At 47.7% G+C, this 22,912-nt stretch overlaps 1 protein-coding gene across 4 annotated transcripts in view; it reads right to left on the bottom strand.

The window, feature by feature from the left end:
* Nucleotides 1-4,936: 4,936 nt before the first annotated feature.
* Nucleotides 4,937-22,912, bottom strand: part of DRAXIN (dorsal inhibitory axon guidance protein) — a 29,791-nt gene continuing 11,815 nt past the window's right edge. Inside the window, exons 1-6 of one of the 4 annotated variants that reach the window (XM_079987171.1) lie at nt 21,199-21,842; nt 14,578-15,060; nt 11,784-12,083; nt 9,735-9,818; nt 8,495-8,584; nt 4,937-7,137 (exon numbers count right to left, since the gene is read on the bottom strand). In XM_079987171.1, coding sequence (XP_079843297.1) covers nt 7,025-7,137; nt 8,495-8,584; nt 9,735-9,818; nt 11,784-12,083; nt 14,578-15,060; nt 21,199-21,250 — 1,122 coding nt within the window. In that variant the 5' untranslated portion in view covers nt 21,251-21,842 and the 3' untranslated portion in view covers nt 4,937-7,024. Of the gene's footprint in view, nt 7,138-8,494; nt 8,585-9,734; nt 9,819-11,783; nt 12,084-14,577; nt 15,061-16,062; nt 16,214-19,470; nt 20,533-21,198; nt 21,843-22,912 lie in introns of those variants that run through there. The other 3 variants (XM_079987173.1, XM_079987174.1, XM_079987172.1) reach the window with 3 other exon arrangements.

The raw sequence follows: 22,912 nt of genomic DNA, 5'->3' as shown, positions 1-22,912 counted from the left end.
TGGTGACAGCAGCCACGAAATTAAAAGACGCCTACTTCTTGGGAGAAAAGCAATGACAAACCTAGACAGCATCTTAAAAAGCAGAGACAAAGGTCCATATAGTTAAAGCTATGGTTGAAATATACTCAGAGTTGCAAAGTGATTTCATGCTCTTTATTCAGCTCATGGCGGTGAGGAGGAATGAATGAAAGTCCCCTCAAAGTATCTGCTTTATATACATTATTTACACAATGGGCTGCACATGATTGGCTAATTCCAGAATTCTACTGTAAGCCAATCAGGTTGTGGATTCACTTCAATCTGGAGCATGATTGGGTCGTTCCTGCCAACCAATCATACTGCTGCATTGTTCTAGGACCAATCAGACTGCTGCATTCTGAATCCTATTGTTCTAGGACCAATCAGACTGCTGCCTTTTGGATCCTATTGTTCTAGGACCAATCAGACTGCTGCAGTTTGGATCCTATTCGACTCAGTACATAACAATGGTTTTCCCAGTACTGTAGTGATGTATGGAAGTGAGAGCTGGACCATAAAGAAGGCTGATCACTGAAGAATTGATGCTTTTGAATTATGGTGCTGGAGGAGACTCTTGAGAGTCCCATGGACTGCAAGAAGATCAAACCTCTCCATCCTTAAGGAAATCAGCCCTGAGTGCTCACTGGAAGGACAGATCCTGAAGCTGAGCCTCCAATATTTTGGCCACCTCATGAGAAGAGAAGACTCCCTGGAAAAGACCCTGATGTTGGGAAAGATGGAGGGCACAAGGAGAAGGGGACGAGAGAGGACGAGATGGCTGGACAGTGAGTCTGACCAAACTGCGGGAGGCACTGGAAGACAGGAGTGCCTGGCGTGCTTCGGTCCATGGGGTCACGAAGAGGCGGACACCACTAAACGACTAAACAACAACAACCTCGGGTTAAGAACTTAATTCCTTCTGGAGGTCCGTTCTTAACCTGAAACTGTTCTTAACCTGAAGCACCACTTTAGCTAATGGGGCCTCCCACTGCTGCCGTGCGATTTCTGTTCTCATCCTGAAGCAAAGTTCTTAACCCGAGGTACTACAGTGGTACCTTGGGTTACAGACACTTCAGGTTACAGACACTTCAGGTTACAGATTCTGCTAACCCATAAATAGCACCTTGGGTTAAGAACCTTGCTTCAGGATAAGAACAGAAATTGTGCAGCGGCGGTTCTTAACCCGAGGTACCACTGTATTTCAGGGTTAGCGGAGTCTGTAACCTGAAGCGTCTGTAACCCGAGGTACCATTGTATAAGCTAAACAAGCTATAGCTAGTCTTGGGGGGGCCCCAAAAAAAAACAAAGGAAGAAAAAACTGGATGTACATTTCCAAAATATAAGATAAAAAACCAATAAAATAAAATCTACATACAGCAACAGTGTTTTGTTTTGTATTGTGTAGGCTCCTATGATGTACGTAATGGGCCCTGTCTGCTAGCCTGCTCCCTAAAATATCACTGGTTTGCTCATTTCTACATATAGGGTGCCTACATTCTGCATGGCAACATGTAGCATGCCTATATTATTATTTACTAATACAGTTCCCTGTTACCCCCACTTGCTACTATAATACTATATATAAATACTATAATTATATTAATTTTTTTACTTACTTATAAAGGGCCCCATTACCTTCAGTAGCTTAGGGCCTCATCAAACCCAAATCCGGTCCTGGATGCGAAGGGGCCTCTCTGAGCACGTATGGAGACTGTTTCCTGCTTCCTCCAAGTTAGGATTTCAGGGCTGGCACCCCGAGAACACACACAAACACACGCAGTTTATAAAACCAAATTGTCGAACCTGAATTATTTCCTGCCTTTGTGAAGGTGGAGTGATGTACCCACGGAATTAATTGATGTTGTTGCCTTCTGCTGCCCAAAAGAATGCAACAATTATTGGTGCCTCCAGTTGTGAGGTGTCTCTGACCATGGGCAGAGCGCCATCCCACCTTGAACAAAAGGCTTTTTTTGCCTATTAGAAGACTTTTAAGGTCTGTGTTCCACTGAGCACATGCAGAGTAACTCCACTCCCCCAGGGACTAAAACCCAAAGAGGTTTAAGGTAAAGGTAAAGGGACCCTTAACCATTAGGTCCAGTTGTGACCAACTCTGGGGTTGCGGCGCTCATCTCGCTTTATTGGCCGAGGGAGCCGGCGTACAGCTTCCGGGTCATGTGGCCAGCATGACTAAGCTGCTTCTGGCAAACCAGAGCAGCACACAGAAACGCCGTTTACCTTCCCGCTGGAGCGGTATATATTTATCTACATGCACTCTGACGTGCTTCGAACTGCTAGGTTGGCAGGAGCAGGGACCGAGCAACGGGAGCTCACTCCGTCACAGGGATTCAAACCTCCGACCTTCTGATCGACAAGCCCTAGGCTCTGTGGTTTAACCCACAGCGCCACCCGCGTCCCTCCAAAGGAGTTTATTGGGGGAAATAGAGCATGTGCAGAGAACCTCGGCTGTGGCCCATCCTAACACCCACTCAAAACCCCACTTTCCTAGGCTAGCAAAATCCCCCCCCCCCTTCTCCAATGCTAATCGAAGCAATGTAGCGGTTTTAATCTGTTTGTGCCCTGGGTGTCATTTCTTTGTGGCCTTGCAGAGTTTTCGCACCCAGTTTTCTTCTGTAGGAGTGATAAAGCAGGACAGCAAGAATCCTTGCAGGAAAGATAAGAGGCAGAGAGTTACAAAACGGGAGTTTGCACCGAGTCTTTTGCAAAAGGAGAGGCCGTCTGTCCGTGGCAGAACATCTCTGTTGCCCGCCCAGGCTCCCAGCTTCATTCCCCGGTATCTCCAGCAAGGACTCGCCGTGTCCCCTGCCTGGAACCCTGGAGAGCTGCTGCCAGTCAGTGCAGGCTCTACTGAGCTAAGGGGGGGGGGTCCAGGGTCTTTCCTGTTACAAAGCAGCTTCCTACGTTTCTAGGTCTTGATCTGAGCGGTAGAGTGTCTGTTTTTCATGAAGATGGTCCTGAGTTCAGTTTTCAGGAAGGGCTGGGAGAGACTCTTGCCTGAAATCCAGGAGTGTCCTTGCTGCCTGCGTGCCAGTCGTCATCATCATCATCATTTATTACTTCTACCCCCCTCCTTTGGCTGGGTTTCCCCAGCCACTCTGGGCGGCTCCCAACAGAATATTAAAAATACAATAAAACATCAGACGTTAAAAACAGGGCTGCCTTCACATGTCTTCAACCACCTGCGGTCTGAACTTAGTTTTGCAAACCATTTTGTTGTTGTTTAGTCATTTAGTCATGTCTGACTCTTCGTGACCCCCTGGACCAGAGCACGCCAGGCACTCCTGTCTTCCACTGCCTCCCGCAGTTTGGTCAAACTCATGCTGGTAGCTTCGAGAACACTGTCCAACCATCTCGTCCTCTGTCGTCCCCTTCTCCTTGTGCCCTCCATCTTTCCCAACATCAGGGTCTTTTCCAGGGAGTCTTCTCTTCTCATGAGGTGGCCAAAGTATTGGAGCCTCAGCTTCAGGATCTGTCCTTCCAGTGAGCACTCAGGGCTGATTTCCTTCAGAATGGAGAGGTTTGATCTTCTTGCAGTCCATGGGACTCTCAAGAGTCTCCTCCAACACCATAATTCAAAAGCATCAATTCTTCGGCGATTAGCCTTCTTTATGGTCCAGCTCTCACTTCCATACATCACTATGGGAAAACCATAGCTTTAACTATATGTACCTTTGTTGGTAAGGTGATGTCTCTGCTTTTACTATTGCAAACCATAGTTCATGCTAAATGTGGTTTGCTGCAACCTGATCATGTGCGGGGGGATTTTTGCAGCCGCTGCTCTGCCTCGTAAGGCCACCGCACCTTAGAAATGGCAGAGTCAAGCAGACAGAAGAGGAGAGCTAACTAGTGCCTGTAAACAATAGTTTATTTATAATATTATAATAATAATTTATTATTTATACCCCGCCCATAGAGCTGGGTTTCCCCAGCCACTCTGGGCAGCTCCCAACAGAATATTAAAAACACGATAAAACATCAAACATTTAAAACTTCCCTAAACAGGGCTGCCTTCAGATGTCTTCTAAAATTCAGATAGTTGTTTATTTCCTTGACATCTGATGGGAGGGCGTTCCACAGGGCTGGCACCACCACCAAGAAGGCCCTCTGTCTGGTTCCCTGTAACTTGGCTTCTCGCAGTGAGGGAACTGCCAGAAGGCCCTCAGCGCTGGACCTCAGTGTCTGGGCTGAATGATGGGGATGGAGACGCTCCTTCAGGGATACTGAACCGAGCCATTTAGGGCTTTCAAGGACAGCACCAAGACTTGGAATTGTGCTTGGAAGCCAATGTACATTGGGAGCCAATGTAGGTCTTTTAGGACTGGTGTTACATGGTCTCGGCAGCCGCTCCCAGTCACCAGTCTAGCCCCACGTAGAGCTCATTGAAGTAGTCCAAGCAGGAGATAACTAAAGCAGTCTGTGTACACAATACTAAACCAGCTACAGCAATGGCTTGACTCTGCATAAGGCATCGTCTTATGTTCCTATTTAAATCAACCCGTGCTTTCAAAGCCACGAGGACTAGAATCTTGCTTTAGTTATTGGGGAAGGAGCAAAGTTCAGTTGGGGTGAGGAAACCCTCTGAAACCCCAGAGACTGCCAGACAGTGCAGGCAGGTCTGAGCTAGATGGACTGATGATTTAACACAAAAACAAAATCCTGGCCATCTGTTGGCTCAGCATGCAATGATCTTGGATGTTCTGCTGGCAGAGGGAGGGAGAAAGAACTGGTCACAGAATGTTGAAGGGCAGCGCAGGTTCTGAAAGCAAAGTGCGAGGTCAGTTTGGCCGGGTGGGAGAGGGTGGCAGGAGGGCACTTGTGAAACAGCCCAGATCTTAGGAGGTGTGAGTGTGCTTGAAGCAAGCTCATCTGATTGTTCAAAGAAAAAGGAGCCCGGATGTGGTTGTGTGAAGGATAACTATCTCTTTATTTACATCTCATCAAAATAGGAACATGCAAGCACATCACGGCATTGACTAAAGGGGTAACAGGAGGCGATCCACTCCCTGCAACCAGAAACGTTCTTATGCTCTTCATGAGGCAAATATCCCCCCCTTCCCCCACCAAAGGACCCCCCCCCAACTCCTCCTAAAATAATGATAAATAACTGAGATTCGAGGGTGCTAACCAAATGAATTAGACGCTGAAAGCCGGCAGGGAATGCTGCACTGATTTAAAAAAAGAGACAACGTCCTGGATGAGAAGGAGGGAGGAAGTTAGGAACCAGGTGATCGTAAGCCATGCCATGGCTGCTGGGATTCAAGTTTCTAGACCTGATGGAAGTAAGCTTGGCAATGAACAGGAAGCTCTGGGTGAAGAGCTGGGGCAGGACTTTGCAGACCTCCGCCCAACTGACAGGAAGCAGAAGCAAATTGATGTGTGCAGACAAATGGATAATAAGCAAAAGTACTAGGAATTGTATTGATCAAACGCACGGGGTGTGAAATTCAGATTCTCGTGGTGCATCGTTTGAGTGATGTCTGTTTCCTTCTGGATTTGGGGTCCTTCGCACAGATTGGTGCAGTTATAACCGTGCCTGGCTTGGATTGGGTCCCTGAACATGTATATGAGGTGTCTCTTTGTTCTGGTACATACACCTCAATCAGTACGCCCAACTGTATACAAGCCAAAGTCTCAGTGCAACAGACCTGCAGCAGACAGCTCAGACTGCAGGATTTATTCCTCACTCCAGACTTCCCAGTTGACGTGACACGGGTGCAACTCTTGCTGATTCCTTGCTCTAGCTTCCAACAAAAGTTTATCGTTCTGCCCCATGGCTCACTGAGTGTGTAGGTGTGTGTGCTTATAGTATTCAATCGCTCCCGATACAGACACTCCCAGAGGAGTCTGCCTCCAATAAAGAGGGGACTCTCCTCCAGGAACAGCAACTCAGAAAGAGCAGCAACAGGCATACTCCAGCAAGCTCCTCTTGGGCATAACTGTCAACCGTCCCTTATTTGGCAGGAAACTCCCTTATCCCATCGCCGTGTCCCACTGCTGTCCCTTACTGATGATGTCCCTTAAATTTCCCGGTTTCAAAGGAAGCAGCTTCTCTCCCTCCCTGCCGGCCTCCCTGCTCCCGCTAGGCTGTGCTGCGGCTGTGCCACCAAAGGACCCGGATGAGATGGGCAGCCTGGTACAGCCTATGAATTGTTGAGGAGCCTGGAGAGGAGAGCGAGGGCAACCATAGAGAAAGCAGTTGAGAGAGAGGAGGAGGAGGAGGAGGAGGCGCGGGCAGGTGTTCCAAGGGCTAACCATAGAAGCAGAAAGCGGAGGAATGACTGCAAGCGTTTCTTCCATAGATTTGTAGTGGTAGACTAGCATGGATAGTCTGATCTGCGGGTTTACTTCGGGTGCTATTCCCCCCTTCCTCCCGCCCTGCCTGATGGAGCTGAGAGCTGCAGATGGAGCACGAGAGAAAAGATACAGAACTGCAGCAGCATCTTCATAGCTTGGACTTCATTTTGCGTGAAAAGTGGTTGCTGCTTGTAGTTATTTAATTGCAGTGTTTCATCAGCTGGTGCCTTGAGCAGCAACCTCCGGAAACGAAGGGCTAAAAACCAGTGCTGCTCTCCAAAATTATCTGGTCCCTTTTAACTTTGTATTTCAGTTGGTTGACTAAAATCCCTTATTTTGGCCGCTGATCCCTTATTTTCGAGGCTGCTGGTCCCTTATTTTCAAATCTGTAAATTGACAGCTATGCTCTTGAGAGTTTAATTCTTAATTTTAGCAGACCAAATCTGCTAAATCCTTGGGGGAGATGTAAAATTGTGCCTCCAGATTTCATAGCAGCATAAAATCGAAGAGTTGGAAGGGCCGTGTGTCCCGGCCCCCTGCAACTGAATTTTGAAAATCTTCCCTTGTTATGCACTTGTCTCAATCCCAGCTTAGCCTACAGCGTCTGAGTCATTTGGTCTGTGTCCCTCCCGGGTGACACTAGTTATAAATTAATTCCTCCTGCTTCCAGGCCCAGAGAAAGCACCCTGGTTTCCTAGACATTAATAAAGGATCCTTGATCTCCGTCAGCGGACTCCGGTTCCACGCAGCGGCCTTTTCGCCGGGTCACCCTGCGGTTGCGGTGAAATTTGGCGTAGCAGCGTAGGCCTAAATTGGGAGAGAAGGGGGAGGCCTTGAGTGAGGAGAACGGCAGATTTGTGATGAGGAAAATTCAACGTTCCCTCACCCCAAGGAGAAATCAACTTTCTCCCGAGGAAAACAAAAAACAGATTTTTACCCCTGATATTGAATATTTAAAAGGTCTAACTGGATATCTAATTTCCAGTCAATAAATCAAAAGCATCGTTCCCTCCCCTCCACACATATTTTATCCTCACAACCACCCTGCAAGGTTGGCCAGTCTGAAAGTGAGGCTGACACACCTAAGCAGGTGCCTCTATGGCTGGCCTGGCCTTGTTTTCGGTGTCTGATGGCAACTCCTCACTCATCTGAGCACCCCATAGGAGAGGCTTGCTCCCCAGTGCTTTCCCCTCTTCTTGTTAGTATTTTATTTTGACAAATAATTATAATAATAAATAATAATTTATTATTTATACCTCGCCCATCTGGGTGGCTTCCAACAAAACACTAAAATACAATAACCTATTAAACATTAAAAGCTTCCCTAAACAGGGCTGCCTTCAGATGTCTTCTAAAAGTTTGGTAGTTATTTTTCTCTTTGACATCTGCTGGAAGGGCGTTCCACAGGGCGGGTGCCACTACCGAGAAGGCCCTCTGCCTGGTTCCCTGTAACTTGGCTTCTCGCAGCGAGGGAACCGCCAGAAGGCCCTTGGCGCTGGACTTCAGTGTCCGGGTAGAACGATAGTATTAATCATAAATAAATAGGAATAAAAATGTGTGCCCCACCACTGAGACCATTCCATTGTAACTATCCAACCTCCCAAAATTTCAACACCACTTGCGATGGTTTGACCCCTTTCCGTTTTAACAGTACGAATTCGACAAACACCTTCCACATCTCCTCGAAATCATTTCTCCTGCATATTCCCCGTCTTACCTTAATGGCACGTGTCAATTTATCATTCATAGCTATTTCCCACACCTCTTTATACCATCATTCCATTTTTATATTTGGCTTGTCCCTTCCACTTCCTAGCTATCATAATGCGTGCAGCTTTCAATAAACTTGTGAGCAAGGCCTTCATAGCCTGCAAACCTTCCACGCCATCGTAAATTGATAATAATGCTACCTTTAGACCAGGCATAGGCAAACTCGGCCCTCTAGATGTTTTGGGACTACAATTCCCATCATCCCATACCCAAGTTTGCCTATGCCTGCTCTAGAACCCAGTGATTTATGTTATCTCCTTAAACACGCTATGCCAGAAAAATTGTACATATTTACACCCCCATAATCCCCGGTTTCCTGGCGCTCCCCAGTTCTGTGTCACTGGGGAGGGGGACAGCTTCAACATTCTCCCACCAGGCAAGCGTCAGCCCTCACCTTCTGTGCACATACAGTCATCGTAGCATTTGTTGTTAAGGCCGCGGTTGTGGGGTTTGCAAAGGTGCTCCCGTAGATCACAGCAACATCCTGCCAATGCAAGGAGGGAAGAAGTTAAGAAGCATCCAAACTCTCTTCTCTAGCTGCGTACAGACCACAGTGTTATGGGTTTTTCGGGGGGGGGTCAGTCTGGATGACCTCTGAGGATCCCTGCCAAAGGGATCTCTGGCCTCAACTAGAGCCAGGGCTTTTTCGGCTGTGGCCCCGATCTGGTGGAGCGGGACTTGACATCTTTCCGCAGGGCCTGCAAGACAGAGCTGTTCCACCAGGCCTTTGGCCAAGGCACAGCCTGACCCCCTCCTTCGGTAATCCTCACAGAACTCTAGCCCAATGGTTGCCATTTGATTTTGAATTGATTTTAGAATATCAATTTTAGAATGCTGTGTTACTTTTATTGCTGTTAGCTGCTCTGAGCCCGGCTTCAGCTGGGGAGGGTGGGATATAAATAAATTATTATTATTATTATTATTATTATTATTATTATTATTATTATTGAATTTGTGATCCTGCGTATGGGAGACTACAATCTACAGGAGAATTGATCCAGGTCCGGTCAAGATAATGAATAGCTTTAGCAGCTCAGCTAAGTACCCACCACTTGCATCTCAAAAGAGTGGGCTCCGTTGCCATGGAGACAAATAGCTGGGCCTTTTCCTACCTCACCTGGATAGAAGCCACTGTACCCTAAGATGGAGAACAACAGGCCAAGGGGGACTGTGATTTGTGTGAGAGTTTTTTTGGCCGGTGCTGGAAGCTGGAGACACAGAGATATGTCTTGCTCCATGCTGGACTTGGGGAAGCAAGAATCTTTTGGGCTTGTTAATGCCATTAGCTCTTCCATCCCAAGCCCAGGTTGCAGGTGTCAATAAAACCATCTAAAGACACCACAGTCTCCCTCAACCAGGAACCCCCTCAATGCCTGAAGATTGGGATCGTCCACAACAATATAGTCACAGACTCCTGAGTACTGAGTAATTTGTTAAGAGTGCTGGGGACCTCTATGAGGGGTAAACTACTGTTCCCATGGTGCTTTGGGGGGGAGTCATGTGCTTCAAATGAGCCGTGGTGTGAATATCTTCGTTCCTCTGGATTGGTTGAGGAGGGGCGGGGGGCTTGCTCTCCTCACCTACAATTCTGCTTGCCTCCAGCGGCGCTAGTCCTCATGAAAGCTGCTACTCACCTGGGAGGCAGTCGAGGTGATGGTCACAGGACTCTCCCTCGGCGGGGGTGGTTTCGTTGCCCCCGTTCTTACCACGCTGTTTGTCTAGCGGAGGAGAAAGCGAGAAAGGATGAGAAAGGGGGGGGGGGTAAAGGTAAAGGGACCCCTGACCATTAGGTCCAGTCGTGGCCGACTCTGGGGTTGCGGCGCCCATCTCGCTTTACTGGCCGAGGGAGCCGGCGTACAGCTTCCGGGTCATGTGGCCAGCATGACTAAGCCGCTTCTGGCGAACCAGAGCAGCGCACAGAAACGCCGTTCACCTTCCCGCCGGAGCGGTACCTATTTATCTACTTGCACTTTGACGTGCTTTTGAACTGCTAGGTTGGCAGGAGCAGGGACCGAGCAACGGGAGCTCACCCCGTCGTGGGGATTCGAACCACCGACCTTCTGATCAGCAAGTCCTAGGCTCTGTGGTTTAACCCACAGTGCCACCCGTATCCCAAGAAGGGGGGTAGTGGAGTATAAAGACCTGCATTTTACATGGGTAGGATTCCCATCCATTGCCCCACCCACTTTTGCCTCTTGCCACACCCACTTTTCATTCTGGCCCCACCCACTGTCGGGAAATGAGCCCAGGAAGGTTGTTCACAAACGTATGAGACCCTCAGCCCTCTTTTAGCATTGATAGTATACTTTGGAACTCCCTGCCTATTGATGTTAGGTAGGTGCCTCCACTGTACTTCTTCTGGCCAGCTGGTGTGTGTTTTAATCCAGTTGTTAGCTTATTGTCAAGTTTAATTATTTTTGGGAAGGTTTCCCATAGTTGTTTTTAAGTACAGTGGTACCTTGGTTCTCAAACACCTTGGTTCTCAAATGCCTTGGTACTCAAATGCCTTGGTTCCCAAACACCAAAAACCCGGAAGTAAGTGTTCCGGTTTTCGAATGTTTTTCGGAAGCTGAATCTCCGATACGGCTGTCTGCTATTGTTTCTGGGGTGCCTGCACCAATCAGAAGTCATACCTTGGTTTTCAAACATTTCAAAAGTCAAACGGACTTCTGAAACGGATTAAGTTCGAGAACCAAGGTACCACTTCATTTCGCACTTTTGTTTTTGCTATTTATTTTGTGTTTTTGATTATTTTTCAGTTAATTTGTTTTTGTGACTGTGTGGAACCCAGTTCAGCTATTGATTGATTGATTGATTGATTGACTGTGTGACTGCAGAAATGGATAAAAGTCCCCCATCCAAACAATGACTATCATCAGTGCAGATAAGAAAAAAAATTAATTTTAATTTTTATCATCTACAATACTGTCTCATTTATTTTATGGCACAGGAATGCGGGTGGCGCTGTGGGTTAAACCACAGAGCCTAGGACTTGCCGATCTGAAGGTCGGCGGTTCGAATCCCTGCAACGGGGTGAGCTCCTGTTGCTCGGTCCCAGCTCCTGCCAACCTAGCAGTTCGAAAGCACGTCAAAGTGCAAGTAGATGAATAGGTCGGGAAGGCAAACGGCGTTTCCGTGCGCTGCTCTGGTTTGCCAGGAGTGGCTTAGTCATGCTGGCCACATGACCCAGAAGCTGTATGCGGCTCCCTCGGCCAATAAAGCGAGATGAGCGCCGCAACCCCAGAGTTGGCCACGACTGGACCTAATGGTCAGGGGTCCCTTTACCTTTACCTACATTGATTATTGCTTTCATTTAATGGATCAATGGTCTCATTAGATAGTAATATTCATGTTAAAACTGCTGTTTTAGGGGTTGTTTTTAAAAGTCTGGAAAAGATGAATCCATTTTGCATTACTTTCTATGGGAGAGCACCCCTTGGTTTTGGAACGGACTTCCGGAACGGATTAAGTTTGAGAACCAAGGTATACCACCATATGGGTGTTTATCATTTTATTCTTTCTGTAAACCATTTCGATGGTGTTTTTGTGTGTGTGTTTTTTTAAGCAATCAAGCGGCATATAAATTTTGTGAAATAAATAACCTGGAGTCCCTTAGGGATCAGGACCTCCTGAACTACACCCCCACCCACCCAGCAAAAAGGAGATGGTAAAACAGGACACACCTTTCTTCTGGATTGAAGGCCACATATCCGGCCGGAGATCTTCGTAGTCAGTCCAGTCAAAGAGCGTCATGTCCAGGGTGGGCATAACGTCGCCTTCCTGCCTGACTCGCACCCGAGGCCGGGCGGATGTTGCGTGGAGGGCAGGGGGCTCCTCGGTGGCTGTCTTTACCGTGGGGCCCAGGAAGGAGGTGGGAGGCAAGCCGGCCGAAGACCCTTCCCCGCCATGAAGGGTCTGAAGCTGCTCCTCAAAGCTTTCGGGTTTCTTGTACAGGGCGCTTGGACCCGGGTCAGAAGCTTTTCCTGCAGGAGGTGGAGAGTGCGAAATCAGAGCGAAAAGAACAAATGGAGGCAGAAAAGTTTATTTTCCCTCTCTCATAGCGCAAGAACCCGATGGCATCCCGTTATTCTTTTTATTACTTGATAAATTTCTATTCCACCCTCCATCCGAGCATCACGGGGCAGTTTACAATATAAAAGCACAAAAATACAGAGCGTCGTAATGAGAGAAAATAATAACGCCCTTCCTGCGTTGAAGTTGAATGTTGGAAGGTTCAGGACAGGGTGGGGGGGGGGAATACTTTTCCAGTTAAACTGTGGAACCCCCTCCTGCAGGAGGCAGCAATGGCCATCAGCTTGGATGGCTTTAAAATATAATAATAATAATAATAATAATAATAATAATAATTTATTTGTATCTCGCCCTCCCCGGCCATAGCCGGGCTCAGAGTAGCTAACATCATATAAATCAGACAATATGCATAATACAATATACGCTATGCAAATAAAATAACATTCAACATTCGTTAAAATAATATAGAATATTAAATATGGCCAATCAAAAGGGAGGATTTTGCAACACTGAACAAGATCTCTTTGATTTTATGGGTAAAGCAAGAAGAAAAAAGTTTTAAAGGTTTCGAACAAGAATGAGCTTCTTTTTTAAAAAAGGAATGAAAAATAATGGGAGATAATTTATCATGTTAACCATTTTCGGGGTCCCAAAAATTGTAATTAAGAAAATTAGCAAAAAATAAATAAAATCATTCTGTCCAATGACAGTTCTCATCTTGTGAGTTCTTTTCTTTCCTTTTTTGGTATGTGTTTATTCTTGATAATTTCATTTTTGTTTATCTAGTCTACTATATTCCTTAATATTCCTTAATATTACAAGGATGTTCCTTGCTGTTTCCCCCACCTCTTTATATTGTAAACTCTTTCATAAACTAATTTTGAAAGCAATAATAATAATAAAAAAAACATGAAGGAAAAGGCACTCTGTTAAACATGTGCCCTACAGGCTGCCTGTTTGAGATCAGAAAGAGCTTTGCCAGCAAACCATAAAAGAGGATTAGACAAATGCAGGGTGGAGTGTTATGTACTGAGCTGAATAGGATCCAAAATGCAGCAGTCTGACTGGTCCTAGAACAATAGGATTCAGAATGCAGCAGTCTGATTGGTCCTAGAACAATAGGATCCAGAATGCAGCAGTCTGATTGGCCTAGAACAATAGGATCCAGAATGCAGCAGTCTGATTGGTCCACAGGAGCCACCCAATCCAGCTCCAGGTGGAAGTGAATCCGCAACCTGATTGGCCTACAGGAGAACCCCGGAATTAGCCAATCACGTGGGGCCCGTTGTGTAAATAATGTATATAAAGCAGGCATTCTGGGGGAACTTCCATTCCTCCTCACCACTATGAGCTGAATAAAGAGCATGAAATCCACGCTTGACTCTGAGTATATTTCGAGGAGGAAGTTTTTGATGGCTGCTAGGCACAACGGCTGTCCTCTGCCTCCACAGTCAGAAGCAGTAATGCTGGACTAAATGGGCCTTAGGGCTGATCCAGCAGACAGGCTCTTCTAACATTCCTATAGAACCTCCAAGTCCAGGGACAGTCTATCTGGATTCCTAGGTCTGTTGGGGAAATTTGGCCCCTGTGGGAACTGGATACTGGACTCGACGGGCCATTGGCATGCGTGATCCAGCAGGGCTCCTCGGATCCACTCTTATGGGCAGTTCTCGTCTGAGGGGAAGAAAAACAACCCGGGCAATGCAATTTTAGCCTCGCAACAACCCTGAGAGGTAGGTCAGGCTGAGAGGCAGTGAGTGGCATGCCCTCCGATGAAAACAGAGACATCCTAAAGAAAAGCTGGACATTCCGGGATCGAAGAAGAAGCTGGGACCGCTGCCGGAAATCTGGGACTGTCCTTGGAAAAGAGGGATACAGTGGTACCTCAGGTTAAGAACTTAATTCGTTCCGGAGGTCCGTTCTTAACCTGAAACTGTTCTTAACCTGAAGCACCACTTTAGCTAATGGGGCCTCCTGCTGCCGCCGCGCCGCTGGAGCACGATTTCTGTTCTCATCCTGAAGCAAAGTTCTTAACCCAAGGTACTATTTCTGGGTTAGCGGAGTCTGTAACCTGAAGCGTATGTAACCCGAGGTACCACTGTACAGCATTAAATATTAAAAACCTCCCTATTGCAAATGCAATTCTGGTTCTAAACGCAGCATGAGGGGTCTCTATAGTATAGTGTATTTTTTAGTATAGTATAGTGTATTTTAAAATGGGGTTTCAGAGTTTTTAGGGGTTTTATAGTATAGTATAGTATAGTATAGTATAGTATAGTATAGTATAGTGTATTTTAAAATGGGGTTTCAGAGTTTTTAGGGGTTTTTGAATGTTTTATGTAGATTTTCAGTTTCATTGTTCTGTATGGGACAATGACAATAAAGATATCGTATATATTGTATCGTATATAAACAGGCAACCCTCCATCACCCCTCGAAGGATACCTCTGTGCTGCCTCAATCTGTCTCTCCGGCTGTGGCGCCTGTGGTCCCGGTTCTGCTTCTTCACCCGTTCGGACCCAGGGGCATGGTTTTCCTGATCGGGATACGGAAACTCAAAGCCCAGGAAAACGTCCTTTTGCCGGAGGCCCGCGGGCCGGTCTGTCCACCCTGGGTCGTCGACCGATGCCAGCCGGCTCAGTACCCGCAGGCCGGGCCCCTCTCTACCCCCTCTGGGCGCCGGCATGCCATAATGGGCCCGGTCGTGTTTGCCCAGGCCGCCGTGCCCGCGGTGGTGCGCCGTGGTCCGTATCATCGGGTGCAGCCAGGCATCCCGGCTTGGGAAGCTGTTGCCCACCTCGGGGAGGCTGGGGGGCGCGGCGGGCCCAGGGTCCAGGGAGTCCGTGGGGCAGACGGTCAGGAGGCAGAAGGCAAAGATGGTGGAGGCAGAGGGGGAGCTGGTGTAGGCCATGCTTCCAGGTGCCTCACCTGTAACGGAAGAAGCAGGGTGTCAATTTGCTGTTCACCAATTGCATTTATTTCCCACCTGTACACCTGTTCAACATCAACTTTGTTGGACTGGTCATGTTGTGCGGATGCCTGATGATCGTCTTCCAAAGCAACTGCTCTATTCCGAATTTAAAATGGAAAGCATAATGCCAGTAGAAGAAACGGACGCAGGTATAGCAGCAGAAGATCAGAAAATATTCCTCTATGCTACAGGAGCGGCAAGGATCCTAACTGCTAAAAACTGGAAAAAAGAAACTGTGCCAACAAAAAAAGGAATGGCAAGAAAAACTGTTAGAGTATATTGAACTGGCTAGATTAACAGAGGCAATTAGAGATCACACTAGACAAGAGTTTCAAAAAGCATGGGGGAAACACAGAGAATACTTCACAAAACAGTGTCCTAAAATTCATACCTGGACTTGTTTCGATTAATGTCTGCAGGAGACTTTGTGGATATTTAAGTTATAATTAGAAAAATCTTAATAATTAATCATAAAGGAAACAGCTTATAAGAAGTAAATAAGGATGCCAGAAACAGGATAAAGGAAGCCTTTTATTTGGTTGTTTGTATTGTTGTAAATTATGCTTCTTGTTTGTTAGGTTTGTGTCTGAAAGGGGTGGATTTCTGTGTTGGGGGGTGGGGGGTTTGTGTTATGTTGTAAATAAAATTTCCAATAAAAAATTATAAAAAAGGGAAAGCATAATGCCAGTGGTCAGCAAAAGAGGTTTAAAGATTCTCTCAAGGCAATTCTAAAAAAATGTAGTATGGACACCGACAACTGGGGAACACTGGCCTGCGAGCGCTCCAGTTGGAGAACAGCCTTTACCAAAGGTGTCATGGGCTTTGAAGACACTCGAACTCAGAGAAACGTGCAAGGAGGAAGGCACGCTTGGCAAACCCTCACTGTGATCAACCTACGTCCCCACTGTGGAAGGATGTGTGGATCCAGAATTGGCCTCCACAATCACTTACGGGCTCACTGTTAAATCCGTGTTCATGGAAGACAATCTGACTTGGCTACGAGGGATTGCCAGAGAAGAAGAAGACACCTGTCAGCTCAGGAAACACAAGCCTTCTTCTCCCCTTCCCTGATTTTATTCTCACAACAACCCTGTGAGGTCGGTTAGGCTGAAGGACAGTGGTCAGCCCAAGCTGAGTTCACGCAAGACACTTTTGTAAAGTTCTGTTTGTGAAATCAAGTGTTGTGTACTGCAATGCGCTCTCTGTGGGGCCTACCGTTGAAGGGGATTCAGAAACTACAACTACAGTGGTACCACGGGTTAAGTACTTAATTCGTTCCGGAGGTCCGTACTTAACCTGAAACTGTTCTTAACCTGAAGCACCACTTTAGCTAATGGGGCCTCCCTTTGCCGCCACGCCGCCAGAGCACGATTTCTGTTCTCATCCCGAAGCAAAGTTCTTAACCTGAAGCACTATTTCTGGGTTAGCGGAGTCTGTAACCTGAAGCGTATGTAACCCGAGGTACGTCTGTAATCCAGAATGCAGCAGCTGGACTTGCACTGGGAGCAGCCGCCGGGACCTTATAACACCAGTTCTGAAAGACCTACGTTGGCTCCCAGTACATTTCCAAGCACAATTCAAAGTGTTGGTGTTGACCTTTAAAGCCCTAAACAGCCTTGGCCCTGTGTACCTGAAGGAGTGTCTCCACCCCCATCATTCAGCCCAGACTCTGAGGTCCAGCTCCAAGGGCCTTCTGGCGGTTCCCTCCCTGTGAGAAGTGAGGTTACAGGGAACCAGGCAGAGGGCCTTCTCGGTGGTGGCACCCGCCCTGTAGAATGACCTCCCACCAGATGTCAAAGATAAAGAACTACACAAGTTTTAGAAGACATCTGAAAGCAGCCCTGTTTAGGGAAGTTTTTAATGTTTGATGTTTTATTATGTTTTTTATATGTGTTGGAAGCTGCCCAGTGTGTGTGTGTGTGTGTGTAAGCACATGAATCCCCGCAGAGAATCTTGGGATCTGTAGTTTGCAAAGGGAGCTGTAGCTCTGGGAGGGGTAAATTACTAGCCATGATGGGTCTACTCTGCCTCCACTGTTGGAGGCAGTGAATGTTTCTGAAAACCAGTTGTTGGAAACCACAGAAGGAGAGAGAGCACTGTCGTGGCTGGGGAAACCCAGTCAGATGGGCAGGGTATAAATAATAAATTATTATTATTATTATTATTATTATTATTATTATTATCAGGTCTTGCTTGTGGCTTTCTCATTAGGCCATGCTGAGAACAGGATGCTGGACTAGATGGGCCAGTGGCCTGATCCTGCAGCCTCTTCTTAGCTTCTGAAAGGAATTCCTTTCCCCACCTGGGAACTGTGGTTTGTTCAGGGTTCTGTGCATTTAAGCTCTGTTTTGGGAAAACTACAGTTCCCATCTTAAAAAGCAGAGACATCACCTTGCCAACAAAGGTCCATATAGTTAAAGCTATGGTTTTCCCAGTAGTGATGTATGGAAGTGAGAGCTGGACCATAAAGAAGGCTGATCGCCAAAGAATTGATGCTTTTGAATTATGGTGCTGGAGGAGACTCTTGAGAGTCCCATGGACTGCAAGAAGATCAAATCTCTCCATTCTGAAGGAAATCAGCCCTGAGTGCTCACTGGAAGGACAGATCCTGAAGCTGAGGCTCCAATACTTTGGCCACCTCATGAGAAGAGAAGACTCCCTGGAAAAGACCCTGATGTTGGGAAAGATGGAGGGCACAAGGAGAAGGGGACGACAGAGGACAAGATGGTTGGACAGTGTTCTCAAAGCTACCAGCATGAGTGTGACCAAACTGCAGGAGGCAGTGGAAGACAGGAGTGCCTGGCGTGCTCTGGTCCATGGGGTCACGACTAAACGGCTAAACAACAACAACAACAACAGTTCCCATAATTATTTTCCTGGTGGGAAAAATTGGACACACACACAAGCACAAACACAGAGACTTTGAATGCTGAGTCTGCTTTCCTGCACCCAAGAATCAGGTGCAAATGCAGCCCCAGAATGCTTTCATGTGCAAATGAAGGCCATTAATCAACCCAGCGTCTCCCTGTCATAGAAGAGTGACCCTGTGTGTGCAGAGGTGCCTCCCAATAATGCATTGCTGCACGCCAGCTGTTGCACCCTGCCACATCGGGGCTGTCCTGCCAGATCTGGTTGGCACTCCCGGCCTGCCTGTGCTGCACAGCTGGCTTGCCTTCAGTGGAAAAAAGTCAGGAAGTTGAAGATGCTGCAGCAGATGGCAAGCAGGTGGCCACCCGACTTGTCACTCACGCATCCAACCTTGGAGCGAAAAATCAAACTCCAGAGGGAAAATCCCTGGCCTTCCCAAAATCGAAAGCCTAGCGATAATCAACCTGCGCCTGGACTGTGACCTCCTTCACACTGATGGAATGAGCCTCCAAATGACAACAAATGCCTTGCATTTAGAAATCTAGCATAAATGCTTTGCATTTAGAAAACTAACGTAAATGCCTCACATTTAGAAATCTAGTATTTCAGGGAGAAGGGTTCAAACTTAGCAGAATCCCTCCACTGCTATTTGTTTGCTTACGGTGTTGATATACTGTTTCATCATTGGCATTTGCAAGCAGTGTGCATCAGGCAAACCATACAGAGTAACGCAAGAAAATCACCATGAAACAAATGTTGCCTTTAAACGCCTACTGGAATACAAAAGCCTTTGTCGTGTGCCTGATGTGCAGCTAGGAAGTTGCCTGCCTAATCTCATGGGAGTGGGAGTTCCACAGGCTTTGGACATACAACACTGAATGCCCAGCTTCTGGTCATTATGAGCCATGCAACCGAGCCATATGGGACTGCCTGTGGACTTCCCCCAGGATTTCAGTTTTTAAAGGTAAAGGTAAAGGGACCCCCATCCATTAGGTCCAGTCATGGCTGACTATGGGGTTGTGGCGCTCATCTCGCTTTATGGCCGAGGGAGCCAGCATACAGCTTCCGGGTCATGTGGCCAGCATGACAAAGCCGCTTCTGGCAAACCAGAGCAGCGCACGGAAACGCCGTTTACCTTCCCGCCGTAGCGATACCTATTTATCTACTTGCACTTTGAGGTGCTTTCGAACTGCTAGGTTGGCAGGAGCAGGGACCGAGCAACGGGAGCTCACCCCGTTGCGTGGATTTGAACCGCCAACCTTCTGATCGGCAAGTCCTAGGCTCTGTGGTTTAACCCACAGCGCCACCCGCATCCCTATAAGTTGTTAAGGGCCTCATAAATTAATGCGAGCATTAGGAGCACTGGAGTTCTATGCTCTCAATAGCTTATCCCCATCTACAGTCTAGCTGCAGAATTTTGCACAAACTGAGGCTTCCAATCTAAGTCCAAGGGCAGCCCCACACAGAACACATTGCAGTAGTCAAGCCTATGTACCTACCTGAACCTTAAGGAGACCTTTCTCTGTGTTCTCCATCACTCTGAAGTCCAGAGCGAGTTTTTGGTGGCGGTGTCCCTAGCTATGGAATGCCCCACCTAGCAGAGCCCACAGAGACACGAGCACTGCCAGTTTTAAGACTTTTCTGTTCTCCCAGACCTATTTTTTAGCTAGCCTCTGTGGTACTTCTGGTGGTTTTTCATTCCTGTATTTGATGGTGATTTTTCTCCCCCCTGGTTGCCTAGAGAGGCGTTCTAATGCACCATAGGCGACCAGCCAAGTTGCAATTTCCCTCAGCTCATGTTTTTCTGTGAAAATTGACAGATCACAGCGGAAGCAATGCCTTGCCCTGAAAGGAAATCGGGGGGGGGGGGGGGGGCGTTGTCAGCCAACATGTTTACGGCAGCCAAGTAAATGTTCCAGGACTTCTCCTCCAACAGAAGCAACGTGTAAAAAAAGAAAAGAATAAAAAATGACGGAAACCAGATTGGCATCTGTTACTTCACGAAGGCCAAGGAAACAGAGGAACATTATCAACAGCAAGAAACAAGTTGTATCAGCTCGCCCGCCCTCCTCGCACGTTCTTCCACAAAGCCCCTTTTCTACAAAGATCTATCCGAAGGAAGAATTAGATTCTGTGATGGGCGATCACAGTGGCTGGCTCCATGCCATTGTCTTCCCTGATCATCTCACATGCCTGCAGCAGAAAACTTTGGTGGAATAGCAGCAGGGGCTGGTGTAGGCACAGATTTGGCCCTCCAGGCCCAACTACTTGGCCCTTCTCACACCAGACTACGCCCCTTGCCAGTCCGGTTTTGAAACCTCCTAGAGAGGTGGTTTTCAACCTTTTTGGGTCCACGGCTCCCTTAACCAACTATATTATTTCTGCGGCACCCTTGTGGTGCTTCAGAAGCCCAGTTATGTCACACCTTGTCTGTTTCTAATTCTGAAAGTTAAATTGTTGTAAGCTGGCCCAGGACCTTTTGGTGAAGCGCAGGTAAAAAAGTAAGGGACCCCTGGATGGTTAAGTCCAGTCAAAGGCAACCATGGGGTAGCTGCGCTCATCTCGCTTTCAGGCTGAGGGAGCCGGTGTTTGTCCACAGACAGACAGATCATGTGGCCAGTAGGACTAAACTGCTTCTGGCACAACAGAACACTCTGATGGAAACCAGAGTGCATGGAAACGCCATTTTCCACTGAGCCTCTTGGGCTTGCGGATAAGATGGTCGGTGGTTCAAATCTCCGCGATGGGGTGAGCTCCCGTTGCTCTGTCCCAGCTCCTGCCAACCTAGCAGTTCAAAAGCAGGCCAGTGCAAGTAGATAAATAGGTACCGCTGCAGCAGAAAATTTATTATTAATAATAATTTTATTATTTATACCCTGCCCATCTTGTTGGGTTGCCCTAACCACTCTGGGCAGATTCCAACACATATTAAAAATATAATAAAACACCAAACATTAAAAGCTTCCCTTCAGATGTCTTCTAAAAGTCAAATAGTTGTTTCTCTCCTTGATGAATCTGATCAGAGGACTTTCCTCAGGGAGGGTGCCACTGCTGAGAAGGCCCTGTGCCTGGTTCCCTATAACCTCACTTCTCACAGCAAGGGAACCACCAGAAGGCCCTTGGAGCTGGACCTCAGTGTCTGGGCTGAACGAGGGGAATGGAGATGCTCCTTTAGTACTAATACTAATTATAATTAATTCCAATCATAATATAATCTCTAATTTCACCTGCTCTTTTCCCAAGCCATATCAGAAAACAAGAAAATATTTTAGAATTCATCTATAATCGGGAAAATTATGCCTAATTCGAGATTTCGACAAGCGCTAGAACCTCCAGGCACTTTTAATATGATTTGGCTCCTTTTCTTACATATACAATGGAACCATCATTATGAAGTCTCCCATGCCTGTGGCAAATCTATACTTGATAATCCAATAACACCGATAGTCTTTCCTTGGACTTTTGTTACTTTAGCCCACGTGAAACTGCTTAATCATAGAATTATTGAATCACAGAATTGTAAAGTTGGAAGGGGACCCTAAGGATCATCTAGTCCAAACCCCTGCAATGCAGGAATAAGCAGCTGCCCCATACGGGGATCGAACCTGCAACCCTGGAGTTCTCAGCACCACACTCTGACCAACTGAGCTATCCAGCCTCTATTTTATACTTTGGGTTTTTCGTCTTTTACTTTTCAGCTGTTCTCTCGGTTCTATATACATTCCATCACGAAAAATAAATAATAATAATAAAACCTTTTAGCACCACCCACAAATAAAAAAATAATAATGAATAGCACAACCTCTGGGTCCACCCGCCCTTTCCCCAAGCCGGATCATCAAAGAACCAAGCATGGTTAAAACGGGGCCAGTTGCACCAGCCAAGCCTTATTATCCTCCCCCCCCTTAAAAAATCCCACTGTGGAGTATATATATTTGCACAAAGCCGCTTGGCAATCCATCAAGAGAGTTGGCATTTTCGCCGGGCCCGAGGAACAGGTGCGGCGTCGTGCTGGCTGCACGGCGCCCGGGCGAGGGAAGCTTGCGCGCGTCCTTGGGGAAGCGCATTTGAAAGGGGAGAGAGAGAAACAGCCAGAGATTGTGCTGAAAAGAGAGGGGGAGCCCTCCCCATTTTTAAATTTCCCTCCCTCCCAGTCCCCCGGGTCCCCCCATTGCGCGTCCGAGGCGAGCCCCAATGCGCCACCATCGGGCGCGCCGTCCGTGCCAAAAACTCCAGGCGCGTCAATGGGACTTGGCAGGGGCGCGCCGGATGATGGACGAGCGTCTCGGAAGCGCCCGTCGGGCCCCGCGCGCACCAGCAGCCGGGCGGCGAGGAGGTTCCCGCAGGAAGGCGGCAAGAGCAGGCGAGACGGGGTCCCATTGTGCCGGGCTCAATGCGGCGAGCCTGCCCCGCTGCGCCGGCCTCCATCTGCTCGCTGCGCGCCCGGGCCTGGGAGAGACGGGACATGTTTGGAGAGCTCCCGGGACCCCGCCGAGCGCGCGAGGCCTCGGCGCCCCCAGTCCGCTGGCTTTGCAAACTTCCCAAGAGCAGCGAAGAAAAGCGCCCCCTAAGGATCCATTGGAAGCCCCTCTTCTTCTTCTTCTTTTCTGGGGACTGGTCTATTATATCCCACCCCCGACCGTTTCCTGCGCATTCAGCCCGTTCTGAAAGGCGAGGTCGCCCCCTTTGCTTCAACCAGCCTCTCTGTCTTTTAAATTCCTTGCCAACTCCGGCAATTCGTTCTTCACAAACGGCCCACCAAGGACTCCGGACAAGCGCGTATCCTTTCTAACTTGGGAGGCGTCCCCCCCTCCTCCCCAACTTCCCTTTCAAGAAGAGAAGAAAAACGCGGCTGGATCAGGCCCACCGCCCATTTAGTCCAGCGTCCTGTTCTCACAGTGGCCAACCTATTTATAATAATATTATAATAATAATTTATTA

The sequence above is a fragment of the Podarcis cretensis genome (genome assembly GCF_951804945.1).
Source record: "Podarcis cretensis genome assembly, chromosome: 8".
Classification (NCBI taxonomy): Eukaryota; Metazoa; Chordata; class Lepidosauria; order Squamata; family Lacertidae; genus Podarcis; species Podarcis cretensis.
Note: the sequence above shows the minus strand (reverse complement) of the source record. Positions and strands in the feature narration are given on the sequence as shown.